At 34.8% G+C, this 13876-nt stretch overlaps 1 protein-coding gene across 5 annotated transcripts in view; it reads right to left on the bottom strand.

Annotated features, from left to right (window-relative positions):
- Positions 1 to 13876, bottom strand: part of REV1 (REV1 DNA directed polymerase) — a 112228-nt gene that overhangs the window by 60516 nt on the left and 37836 nt on the right. For 3 of the 5 annotated variants that reach the window (XM_036880056.2, XM_036880053.2, XM_036880057.2), the window contains 3 exons: positions 13671 to 13737; positions 12122 to 12248; positions 1738 to 1906 (listed from right to left, as the gene is read on the bottom strand). In XM_036880056.2, the coding sequence (XP_036735951.2) occupies positions 1738 to 1906; positions 12122 to 12248; positions 13671 to 13727 (353 nt within the window). In that variant the 5' untranslated portion in view covers positions 13728 to 13737. Of the gene's footprint in view, positions 1 to 1737; positions 1907 to 12121; positions 12249 to 13627; positions 13738 to 13876 lie in introns of those variants that run through there. The other 2 variants (XM_036880058.2, XM_057496945.1) reach the window with 2 other exon arrangements.

Raw genomic sequence — 13876 nt, 5'->3', positions numbered from 1 at the left:
ACAGCAGACACTGGGCATTTATGTATTAAGATATATGCCCAGATAGAGCCATTTCCACATGGGTCAATTCATCTATAACAAGGTTAATCAAATGGCAAAAAGCAGGCCCAAAAAAGACTTCAAAAATCTGGATTCTGAATCCTCCTGTTTTAGCTCTTTGATCCTCAAGCCGAGATTCTAACCCTAATGCAACAAGAGGATTGCCTGTAAGTAACAGTGTCTGGCTGAACTCTGGAATGGTATTAACTTCTGGTACTAAAGATATCACAACTTTCTAAGGAGACACACAGCTAAAAGCCATATTCATGGATCCTATATAATGAAAAGATAGTGGCTAGGTCATGAGAACTCAGTGCAAGCAATCAGGGAGGTGTTCTAGGGGCAGGCATTCCAAGTAATCCTCCAAGGTTTAAGAAATCCTTCAACTATAAAACACATTCGGCTTTCTGGAGCCAAAAGCAGTTTTTAAAAATGCACTTTTGACCTTTTGGAATTTATTTTCTAATACTGGCTAATGTTTACAGAATAAAAATAAAACATTAACTTCTCATATATTACACCTCTACAATGTGCCAGGCATTGTGCTACGTAGTTTGCACAAATTATTCCGGTTCTTACATAATCATAGCAGGTAGATATTCACCTTCACTTATAAATGAGGAAACAAGGTTCAAATAACTGTATTACTGTTCTCAAAGTTACACAAGATTACAGGGAAACGGAATCCCTGAGTTTGGATGTGACCTGGACATGCCCCCAGAGCCCAACTACAGCCTCTTTCACTGCCATGTACTGCCTGCCTCTCCCAGACCTATGCTACTGAATCTGCAGTACAAAGGCACTAAATCTGCTGAATAAACTAAAGGAAGATGTCAGAACTAGAGAGTTAGGGTTAAAACAAAGCTTGGCAGTTGACTAAAAAATTAATTTCTAAGTTTCATTAGTACTCCATTATACAGTCTGACCATTCCCTCGTATACTGATTATAATCTATTCACACATGAAATTATTTTAATATTTTCACTTTTAACTTTCATAAATTTAGCTATCACTCATATATATTATATACCACTGCCAACTATAAATCACGTTAAGTTATGGCTCATCACCAAGGTTCCAGATGACATACTTAAACTTAGGAAATGAACATGAATGGTCACTACTGATTTACAACATACCACTTCCAAACCAACAGCAGAGGAACCATAATATAAGAACTAAAAAACAGACATTGATAACACCTCAGAGTGCTCTTCTGCCTTGTCCCCACTCTCGGTTGTCCAGGATCTAGAATACCCAATCTTTTAACTCCTTAGTATGTATTAACTTTTAACATACAATTTACTCATATATGAAGCATATAATTCTGTTTCCCCAATAGAACATAAACTCAAAGACGTAGGTGAGGGTATCTTTGTTCATGGTATTTCCCAATTACATACAGCATGGCCTAGCCCGTATTAGGTGCACAAGTGTTTGTTGAATGAATAACATGCTAAGTCAAGCCCCTCCCATCACTGCTTCCCGCTGTTGGGAGTCCTCTCTCCTAATTCCTGGCAGCTGAGGCTGTCAGAACACTAACATACTTCTCTTAGCGTGAGGTTAAAGAGTATAGTAGTGTTAAGACATTAATTACTTTTCATCTATAAAAGGCAATGTAAGTTAGTTAAATGTTTATATAGAAATAAGTATTCCCAATTTTTAAAACTTACTAATTTAATTAAAAATCAACCTTACCTTTCCACAATCCATTCTGGCCGAATTACTTTTTCTCCTTTTAATTCTTTAATTTTGGCATTAGGAAGATTTGTGGCAATAATGTGTGTTGTTTTGGATCTGGAATAATACAAATGGTATTGACCTCCATGCAACATCATTAGCTTTCTCAACTCCTCAGCAGAAGGATCTGTTAAGTTAATATGAAAATATATTAAAAGTTTTATATATAAAGAAAGTAGAGCCCTATGTGAATAATGCCTTACACAGGCCAATTTAAAGAACAAAGCACTGTTCACTTTCTCCTTGGCTGTGCTGCTAATAAACAAAGCTGGGAGCTAAATCGCAAAGTGATAAAGCCATTTTGCCTTAGCACATCCTCTTCCTTGGCTGCTAGAGAACCAACACAAAAGCATCCACTGCTAAGAGATGCTGAGAAGAGCAAACAGAACTCAAGTCATGAACCAAAAACTAATAATAAGAGCACATATTTTAAAACTTATGACCACATCTGGATGGCTATATGACCTTGATATTGGTATCCTATGTTTTAAAAAATTAACTATAAACTAATTTATGGATCAGTCTAAGAGACTACAATTAATCCTACAGAGTAATACAATGGTAGTCAGATAAATTGCTCATATGTACTATGAGCAAACTTACTATTGGGCTTATTAATAGTTTTACTCCTATGAAGCTTAATAATTTTAATTTTATTTAAGAAAATATAAGAAAAGTTAAAATAATCTTACTCAGTTTCCTATTATGAACTTGCATCAAAGGCAAACAATAAAGTTCACCAATACAAAAAAAAAAAATCTGCAGGCCAAGAAATATTTTTTTTCAATTTTGTTTCACATTATTTTTTCTTAATAAAACTATTGGTAAGTATCTTAAACAAGTATCAATGTAACTTATGCTTTCCCATAAAAACAAATGTCTGACCTACTGAAGTTATGACCAGCAGTACTAGTATCACATTACACTAATTATTTTCAATAGCTTTTCTCTTTCACCTATTATCTTAATGAGAGCTCTGAATCACACCTCCCCTAGCAAGAGCTGGACCCCGGGTGGGGGTGGGGAATGGAGTCACAGGAAGCTTATATATCTACTGTTATTCAAGCAATACATTTTCCTTCAGCCCAAGTTACACAGGTTCAAGGATCAAAATAAAAACTTTTATTATGGTAACTATCTAATTAGGTTTTAGTCTTTAGAGGAAGAGAAAAATCTAACATAGCACATACAGATATGCCATATTGATTAATTCTTGGTAAATTCTTCTAGAGTAGAATTTATTTGACACTACTGATTGCATATAGTGGCACTGCTTTAACATTCTTTAGCTGTGAGCCTTGGACAAGTCCTTAACTCCTTTAAGCTTTCTCCTTTCTTTACAAATAAATAAGACTGGAACATAGAAGGTGCTCAATATAAAAGCTGCTATTAAGTACTATGAAATCAAAATTCCTTTCATATAATGATGACTTGAGGATCCTGCCTACAAAAAATGGTGGAAGAATACATATGCTCATACATGGTGGCCCAAACTTCCAAACAAAAGCAGAACTGCCAATAGTGCACTGTGGACAGCAGCCAGGAGTCCTCCATTACCCTAAACAGCCAGGCATGTACAGTGGCCAGTGGCTGCCCTCATTTTGACTGTTTTTTGAAATTTTAAAAATAGTATCTCTCTCTAGGTTCTATTTCTTTAGCAGAACAAACTCTCACATTATGAGTTCAAAAGATTATAAATAATAGCTCTAAAGAGCTGCATAATAAATTCATTTTGTATTTAACACTATTTTTTAACTCAGCAACGTGGGCTAATTAGAGAAAAGTGTTTGGGAGAGTATCCAACTCCAATTAAGTCTATGAACCAAGCTTTGTGAGACATACACAATGGACTCCATCCCTGCAATCTACTACACCAGTTAATTTTCTTCACAGTACTGGTAACAATCTGAAATGACCTTATTTACTTGTTTGTGTCCAATTTTTCCTTGAAACATGTAATCCCTGAAGGCAGGAACCTTGTCTGTCTTACTCACTTCCATGTCTGGCACAAAGCAGGTGCTCAGTATTTGTTGAATTAACTCATATCCCCAAAGGATCACAGACTTGCCTAGAGTTCACCCCTCTAGCAAAAGTGAAGTGCAAGTAGTATTAATACTTCAATTCTAAAAAATTTATTCAATCACCCACAAACTAGGCCAAACAGCACAGACTGCAAAGTGGGACTGAACGGGATCAAATCCTAGCTCTATCACTTGCTAGTTGTGTGGACCGTAGTCAAGTTACTTAACTTTCCAAGGCCCTAGTTTACTCATATAAAACTGGGGATAACAGTGCCTCAGAGGGCTGTTGTGGGATTAGAAGAGCTAAAAATTATAAATGGCTAAGAAAAGTGCCATGCACGTAGTAAGAATTTATGTCAGCTACTACTAGTATCATTATTTCTATCTCATTCCAAAGCAGGCAGGAGGAAAGAACTTTGCCTCAGGCTGCTCTCTCTATATAAATCATCACATGCTTTCAATCCATAATACCACCTACAAGTCCTTCTCTTGTTGCCACCCTTCAGTACCCTTTCTTCAAGAATGTCCTTGACATACTGGACAAGAAAAGAAAATGAAGAATCAAACAAAAGTATACATTCAGGGAAATTTTATCCTCCAAATCTTTATAACCAATGTTACACTCTAGAGAATGTTAAAACTAAATGAGCTTTTAGAGATCTAATAACCATTTCATTTCCTACACTGGTATAAACAAGCTTAATCAAGTTAAACCAACTGGACCAATTCAAATACTAAATAAAATTAACATCCCCCAATACTCATTACACATCTTCATTGTACATATCATTTTTTAATACATTAGAATGTAAAAAAGGCAACTTAATCACAACAAAAATCATCACCACAGATTACCACAGACATTTTGGTGAAGATCATTTAAATAAAAAAGGGTGTCTCTGAGGCTCAGGAGCCCCCAAAGATGACTTCACATAAGGAAAAAAAAAAAAAGCATTGGTTCTAACAAAAGATTGTTTTAAAGGGACATGCACCAACCAAATTATTTCCTTCAAGTTCTAAATTTTTAAACAAACAAATTACATTCATTATGCACTTGAAGTTCCTTATGAACAGCTTCACTTTTAGGCAGTAATTTAAAGAAAAACATATCAAAGGTTGGTGAGATCAAGGTAACTTTCCAGTCACACAAAGCTAGTGGAACAACCACAATTCAGGTCCAGGTCTGTGTCACCAAAGACTGATACTTGGTCAACCTGAACATGCTCCAGCCCAACAGAGAGGCCTGGTCTCCAGTTGCAGGTTAACACTGAAAAGAGATGATGTCTTGTGCTCAGTTAGCCTCAGTTTCCTCATTTACAAAACGAGACCCCAAACTGGATGATATATATGATCCTTCACAAAGCTATTATACAATTCTGTGCATTATCTTCAGCAAACAAAATTTGAAGACTTTCACAAACTGGTGAGAGAATGCAAAGCAGGTCAATACTGCATAAAATTTTACAGATTAAAAAACTAAAGCAGAAAAAGTGTAAACAAAGAAAATAACAAATATATAAATTAGCAAGACATTGGTAAAGATAAGTCAAAATTCACATATCCTATCTAATAAACTACAACGTCTTTTACACGTAACAGGTACAAAAGTCAAGAAGTTTAAGTCAATTAATGGAAAGTACTTAAAGGAAACACTGTCTGTATTCAGACCAATATAAAACGTGGTATAAGAGAAATATAGTGAATAGGAGATCAAAAGTCCTGAGTTCAGTGTAGCTACAGCTGTAATTGACTGGGTGACATTGACAAGTTTTCTGTGTTTGCGCTTTAGTGTGACCGAGGTCAACTGGGATTACTGGAGAGAATGACTGCTAAGGTGCCTTTCAGACCTAAACTATTACAAATCTATTTAGCTTCCAAATTCCCTTTTTATCACTGCCTCACATTCCATTACAAATACGCTCCATCATATGAAATACCATCACAGAAAACAAAATCTGTATTACAAACCCAACTCAACAACCCATCAAGAAGTCAGTAATAGTGCTCTGATGACCTTGTTTAGCTTTTTCATGAGGTGTGTTTTACCAAACTTTCTGCTCACTGAGTTTGTCTTCTTAACGGAAGTTCTATAACTGATAGTATTACATGCTAACAATGTTTGTGAGTAGAAGACAAAGATTTAAGAGGTCTTCACTTCTATTACTTCCACTACAAGCAATATTGATCATTATCACACATCCCAAATTGCCTACATTAACTCCCAAACTGTCCATTAAAATACCAGCACAGAAGATCTAAGACATTCGCAGAAAAACAGTAAATACATTCTTTTCACTTGCTGCTTCACTGACGAGGCTAATGATTATCTGAAAAATATTCCAAGCAATATGCTTGGAAAATCTATGTCAGAGCAATTTGGGAATCATTTTTACTAGCAATAACCCTAAATATTTGACACAGAAATATAAGATTAATTGTCACTTTCCCTTAGCCATTATATTTAACAAAATATATTTTTAAAGAGATACACAATACTCAAAATATCCTATTATAGAGTAAGTGTTCTTAACACATTTACTCAACAAAATAATAACAAGGGCAAATTTTTATACATCATGATAAAACTCAAAAATATTTTTTTCTTTTCTGTATCAGTAGACATTTGTATGTTAATTTTAGTAACCCCAATATATGTTAATGTTATTAAAAACATTCACCTCTTTGTAGAGCAAAATAAAGCTGTCGTAAACTGCTTCATAACCACAAGCAGATAAGAACTAAGAAAATTAACATTAACTTAGTGCCTCTCCCAGTCAGGCACTTTACATACTTAATCTTCCCCACCAATGATTCCTATTGGAATTCAACAATATATATATAGTCTTGGCATCACAAGTTCTCTGTGAGATTGTTAATTTCATTTCAAAACTATTCTTACTGAACAAAAACAAGCCTTTTGGAGATACCTAGGTAGCCAATTCTTAACCAAGCCCTGCCATTTGACTTCAGTGCCCAGGTTTGCTACAAAATCTTGGATTGCTTTAAATGTCCTGGAAGAATGTGGTCTTTTACTCAGTTGTTAAAAAGAAGATAATTATAACACAGGCTACAACCTGGATGAACCCTGAACACATTATGCTGAGTAAAATAAGTCAGTCACAAAAAGACATATACTGTGATTCTACTTCTTTGAGGTACCCAGCATGATCAAATTCGTAGAAACAAAGTAGAATGGTGGTTGCCAGGAGCTAGGGACATGGGAAGCTATTTAATGGGGAGAATTCAAGTTTTGCAAGATGAAAAGGCTCTGGGGCCTGGTTGCACAACAATGTGACTACACTTAACATTACTGATCTGTATACATAAAAACAGTTAAAGTGGTACATTTTATTATGTGCAATTTGCCATAATTAAAAAAAAAGCCATCACCACCACCACATTTGGACAGCCATGACAAACACAAAATAAATGCAATGTACCAGTTCATACCACATACACATTATGAGCAACAATTTATTTCAGCAAGAGTATCACTCACGTACTCACATGTTAACATTAACCTGAATTGTATTGTTTGTAATTTTATCCACATTGTTTCACTATGCAAAACCCATAATCATAGAACTTGATAAAATATAATTATTACTACAATTGACATGTGAACAACACAGGGGTTGGCATGCCGAACTCCCTGCCACCACACACAGTTGAATTTTTGATGCCCCAAAATCTCAACTACTGCTAGCCTACTATTGAATGAAAGCTTTACAGTAGATTAACACGTATTTTGTATGTTAAATGTATTACTATATGCTATATTTTTACAATAAAGTAGGCTACAGAAAATGTTTAACAAATTGTCACAAATCTCCAAAAAATATTCCAATATATTTATTCAAAAAAAAAATCCACATGTAAGTGGACCTGTGCAGTTCAAACCCATGTTATGTAAGGGTCAGCTGTATATATAATTTTAAGACTGTGAAACCTTTAAGGTATTTTGGAACTCAAGTTGATAACCAATTCAAAACAACCAGCAGTTTTAATCAGGCATCCCACAGCACTTACTACTTATGCTATTTGAAGCTAGGATTCTTATTTCATCGTAAGCGTATCTCAGTGCCCATATTTTCAATCATCCTGCTTAGTTAGAGTTTAGTAGAGATTCCACAAATGCGTTTTCAACTTGAAATGAATAATGTGTCAGAAAAAAAGTTCTGTGGCAACAGGGAGCTGACAAACACTTGACTGAGCTGAACCTAAAAACTAAGTAGGATTTTAACATTCAGATATGTTAAGGGCAGTGAAAAGGTGTGGCCGCAGTGCTGAAAGCACATTTTCAAAGAACTGGGCATATCCTTGCTTTGGAGAGCTGTGGGTTGAATTAGCATGAATATCACATGGAAGGACACAACAGTGCTTGAATTTATGCTTTAGTGTCTAAGAGGAAGCCCTGGGACCAGTGGATGGTATTTAAAGAGATGTGAATTTTAGCTCACTGGAACAATCAGACCTGTTTGAAAATGAGCTGGCTTGCCTTCCAGGATAGCAGGCCACCACTAACATCACTTCAAGAGGCTAAGTGCTAGCCTGCCTACTTATCAAGGACACTGAAGAAAGAATTCTCACACAGACAATGATTATTTTGAAGACTTAAAAGTTCCTTCCAGCCCCAAGATTCTATGAGTCTGTGATCCAGAATAAGGGTCTGCAAACTGAGGCCCTTGGACCAAATCTGGCCCACCTGTTTTTGGCCTAACTTTTTTTAGAACAGAGCCATTCTCATTCATTATGTATTGCCTATGGATGCTCTGGGGCTGAAACAGCACAGGTGAGTAGCTGTACCAGAGTACATAATCCACAAAGCTACGCCCTTTACAGAAAGTCTGCCAATCCTTAATCTAAAATATAGCCAAAGATTACTACTTTAGGAAACCTATAACAAACTACAGTATTTGTTTTAAATATTTCTCCTATCCCACCATTTCAGATATTGCTCAGACAGGATAGGGTGTTATGCTTCAGTTAACATATGACCTCAAAATCTCAGTGACTTCAAAGGTTTATTTTTCACTCGTGCAACATGTCCATTCTACACTCCCAACATGTCCATGGAACTGTGACTCCAAGTCACCTTTCCTCTGGGGTCAGGCTGATGGAACAACCTCACTTTGCCAGTCATTGTGGCAAAAGAAAAAGAGGGTATAATGATGCACAAATAGGCTTCTAAAGCTTTTTCCCCAAAATGATATATATACCATTTCTGCTCACATTTTGTGAACATGGCTAAACCTGACTCCAACAAGTAGTGTAGTAGAATTCTCTCCAGGGAGGAGAAGCAAATTTTGGTGAACAAAAATACAATCCACTACACAGTGTATTTGGACAAATTTATGCAAGTATTTTGTTTTTCTTATTTCTGCAACCTATCTTTTTAGCAGCATATTTCTACACCAATGCCTTAAGCCTAAAAATCCAAAGGCTCTAATGTAATTTCATATTTTCCAAGACAAATAATATTAAAGCTCAGAATTATTTAAAGGTCATTTTTCTATTCTACTAAAAACATACCTAGAATAAAAACTTTGGAAAATAGAAGAAAAAACATCACTCATAGTTCTATGTCCAAAGAGAGTTAACACTGTGATAAATTTGCTTCTAGCATTGTCCCTGTTCATCTCCTATTTTCATTTTACCACCCTACCTATCCTCATTTACCAAAGAAAGTATATATTATTACTAATTATCCATAGTTATCTTTTTAATTGTTCTAAGTCACCTTGTGAATGGTATAACTGATAACTAATTTTCTACACATACAATGCTTTGCTTTTCATCAAAACAATGTGATAAGATTATCTTTCATATAAACTTTATACGGGGGGCCCAATTAGGCTTAGTACCTTAGAACAGACTCTTAGAAGAATTATTGAGTCAAAGTTTATAAGCATATTGAAAACCTCTTCATGTATTTCATATATTGCCACTTTCCAAAGTATACCAACTTATACTCTTGCTCTAGCAATGAACAGTGTCTAATTCATCTATCCATGCTTGTGTTAGGTATACTCATATAATTTTTTAATAAATAAACTTTGCAAAAAAAACCTATCTTGCTTAATTATGCACTTGTCTATTAGTGAAGTTGAACCTATAAACTGTTTCTTAAATCTATCTTTTAATCTATTGGAATCCTAGTGTTTTATTTCCTATTATGTTGATGTATAAGCTTTTTTCCAGTCCCCCAACTGTTGGAACAAATTATACTGAATAATCCTACCCTTTCTTCCACTGATCTGTGGAAAATCCCTTTAGAATTTAGAATAATTAATGTAGTGCTTAAGCACTAGGCTGTTTTATAAATATTGGCTCATTTAATTCATAGTTAATACATACATACGTATACAGATGATAGCTACAACACCAGTCTTTATTGCTAATTCATTAAACAGAGGTTGTTGACTGTTTGATCTACAAAGTTGCAAAGTATTTTCTAAAACTGAAAACTTCTCTTAAAAAAAATCATATCACAGTTTTCATATCTATATGAAATTCAACATAATGGAACTTTACTTATAGAATTATAATGCAATACCAACAGTAACAAGAGTAAAAGTTAATATTATTATACCTATCCAAAAGAAAACAAATAGGAATAATAATAGGTCGAAAGGGAAAGTATCTTATAGTTACATAACAATTGGTGACAAAAGTAGAATTTGACTTCCAGATTATCAACCATGGTAGTGATTACTATAATTTTCATATTTTTCTCCTTCACACAACCATCTTTTTCTTCCTCTTATGCGACTAAGGGTGCCCTTGTGTATTGGGGACTTCCATAACTGGCTAATGTAATAAGCAATGTTTACTTCCTTTTATTAACATTTTTTATTTTTTATACTGCATCTCAGGAAAGTCTGTAGAAGCCTGAATATTTCAGGGCACCTAAGTAGAGAAGCTGCATATGAACTTTCCCAAAGCTGCTCAAGCATTCAGTTTGAGGTAAGATTCTTAGACTAATTTGTTAGTGATGCTTGATAAAACTCAACTAGGCAAATGTATCAGTAAACTCAAACTTAAATTCACTTCAACAAGTATTTCCTGAGTGATTGTGTCCAGTGACTGTAGAGGCACTGAGGATACAATAGCAACGAAAATGTGAAAATGTAACTCTTGCTCTTGTCTAGTAAATAAGTAACCACCGTAAGATCTAAAAAATGCTAAGGTGTGGACAAATAGGAGCCACAGCCCTGTAAGAGCATGAGAAGTCACCTTGACCAGTAGAAAGATAGTCAAGGGGAAGTGATGCATAAATATAAGGAGACCTTAAAGATAAGCAATTTTCAGCTAAAGAAGTGGAGAGGGAAAATTATAAGACTGACACAAATATTTACAGTCATTCACTCCAAAAAATACACTAAAATGATCTTGAGAAGAATTCTCAAGAGAATGAAGAGAAAATTTCAGGAGTAAAATCTGAGAGCCAACAGACATGTGGTAAGTAACTGACTTTGCTGATCAGGGAAAGATAAAATCAAAGCTGGCTTGTAGAAGCCCAGAAGAGGCTGCCAGGTGCCAGTAAAACCAAGAGAAACTCATGAAACAGAGGCACCAGGCACCTCCAAAAGCGGGTATGCGGACAGGTCATAAAACAAGAAGTTCAAGGTTGAAATTCTGTGTAAGAGAAAAGCGAGCATTCCAGATACCTTCTACCACTCACAAAGAAGACAGGTTGCTCTGTCCCTTCCAGACAGTGGACTAAATGACAACACGCATACAGGACAGGAGAAAGGGATATAGGGGATGAAGAAAAGCAGGAAGAGTAAATAAAATTCTGCTCTCTAAACTGGGAGAATTCTAGCCCTTTCTTCCCCTGTTGGCAACCAAAATGCTGGCATCTAGGTTGATACCCTTTTCTAAGCAAGATTCTAGGAAATCTGACACACATACCACTTCCCTCCTCTACCAGCCCAAAAGAACCTGTGGATAATTATAACTGGAGATTCACCATTGAAGTGGCCCTACCAGATCCCCCCTATTTTGAAGCTCACAGTTTACAAGCCCTACACATGTGTGACAAGCTTCCAATCATCTGTTTAAGCAAGAGGATTACTGTTTTTCATTTAAAACCTTAATTGACTTTTTAAAACTATGTACCTTGGATAAAAATTAAAATAGAAAATATAATGGCAGGTACAGGTGAGAAAGAAAGGAAAAGTGAAGGAAGAGCATCTAAACGGAAGATTTTATTTTTATCATTTTTATATGCAAGATCATTAAAAACAAGTTAAATCGCTCTCAATCCTAATAAAAATACATGCCAAAATAGGGTACCTAAAAAGTAAATAGTACTCAACCTGTATATCCATTAACATAGATGGCAACTCCACTAAAAATCGCAGATGAAGTTCCATCCTTCTGTAAAGCAGTATCTGATCGAAACTGTTCCTCCAATTTCTGGACCTTGGAAGCCATATACTCACCCTAGAATTAAAGAAAAGGTAAACTAATCACAAAAGTTATATTTTCTTCCTCTCTTTTCAAAAAAGAAACATTTTTAAATTAAATAAATAAAGCCCTTATTCTGTGCTAGTGACCAAGGTATGATGATGACCTATGGTATAGTTATAAACATGGACTGTAAGACAAGGCAATGGCACAGGCAGGTCAAGGGTGACTTTTCCTTTTGTCAACTCAATTTTTAACAATTTTATCACAGTCTTATAGAAAAAACAATTACTTTAAAAGAAGAAAAAGATAAGTCAAGAATAAGTTTAATGCCACAAAATACTGTTATCTACAAAATAAAGCAAAGGTTACACCAAAGTTTAAATTAAAAATTTGACAAGTGGGCATTAAGAGTATTTTAGACTGGCTTCCACTACCTTCTGTATGTAGGAAGCTTAAAATTATTAACTTCAAGGAAAATGAAGCAGCTCAGCAAGCCAATACAGTCCTCCACAGCTGTAGATAAGAATACAATAAACAATTCAGTGGCTAAATTCTGTATCTAATCCATCTATGAATAGTAATACTAATTTTCATTGGAACATTCTATTAGAACATTAACCTCAAAAAGAATATAAGAACACTTATTATTTTTGTTAAAGACCTTTCACAGATCTATGAATTCAGATACACTTTTCCTGAACACTGAAACAAGCTTGATCAATTTGAACTACTGTCTTTATTGATTTTTCTATCGATTTTACTTTGTCAATAAAGAATTATCAAGAAGGTCTTTAAAAATTAAGCTGTCGGTATCTAGAAGTGGTACATATCCTTTCCAAAATGGAGATGAATTCACTGTTTTTGATTACTCAAATACTACGTGCTGTCAAGAAAAATTGTTTTGGAAAATAAAAAGCAGAAAATTTCAATTAGCTATGAGCCCATTCATTGTTAACATATTGATATCTGATTTTCAAAGTTTATTTCTATGCCTCAGAGCATAAAGATTTTACAAAACAGGATCACATATAATATCCCTTTGTCAAACACTCTTTTAGTCAAGGCCATTTTGCCAGGTTGAGAAATACGCAGCTAAATAATGGCTGCACAGTGCCCCATTGCACAGGGATAACTCATTTGACTGATCCTCTCTTATTGGATACCTGTTTTCCTGCTTTTCAGTATTATTGGAAAATACTGAATAATGATCATGCAATAAAATGATCATACAATAAATTTTGTGCACTAGAACATTTATTTCTTCAGGATAAAATTTCTGGGAGTAAAATTTAGGGGTTAAAGTTTAAGCTCTTGACACATAGCGAAAACTCAAACAGTTGGTGTCTGAAGTGATTAACAATTGGAAAATGCCTTAAACCCACATTATAAACTAAAAGAAGAATGAAAAATACCTAGAAAGTTCATTATAATTATTTTTATTCTTTTAAAACACACCCATTTTTCCCAGCCATCATTTTCAGCTCGCCTCCTCCTCCATGCACCTCGTCTCATGGTGGAGCTTCTGTATTAGGGGGGGAAAAAAAGTCAATTTTATAACAATATAGTACTAAGTGATATTTTATTTCATTATCAAGAAAAATGCAGAATTAAAATAAATGCAAATGTTTAATTCATGAAAGTTAAAAAAAAGTGTAATACGG

Source organism: Manis pentadactyla, chromosome 2 (assembly GCF_030020395.1).
Source record: "Manis pentadactyla isolate mManPen7 chromosome 2, mManPen7.hap1, whole genome shotgun sequence".
NCBI classification, from domain to species: Eukaryota; Metazoa; Chordata; class Mammalia; order Pholidota; family Manidae; genus Manis; species Manis pentadactyla.
This window is presented reverse-complemented; position numbering and strand designations above follow the sequence as displayed.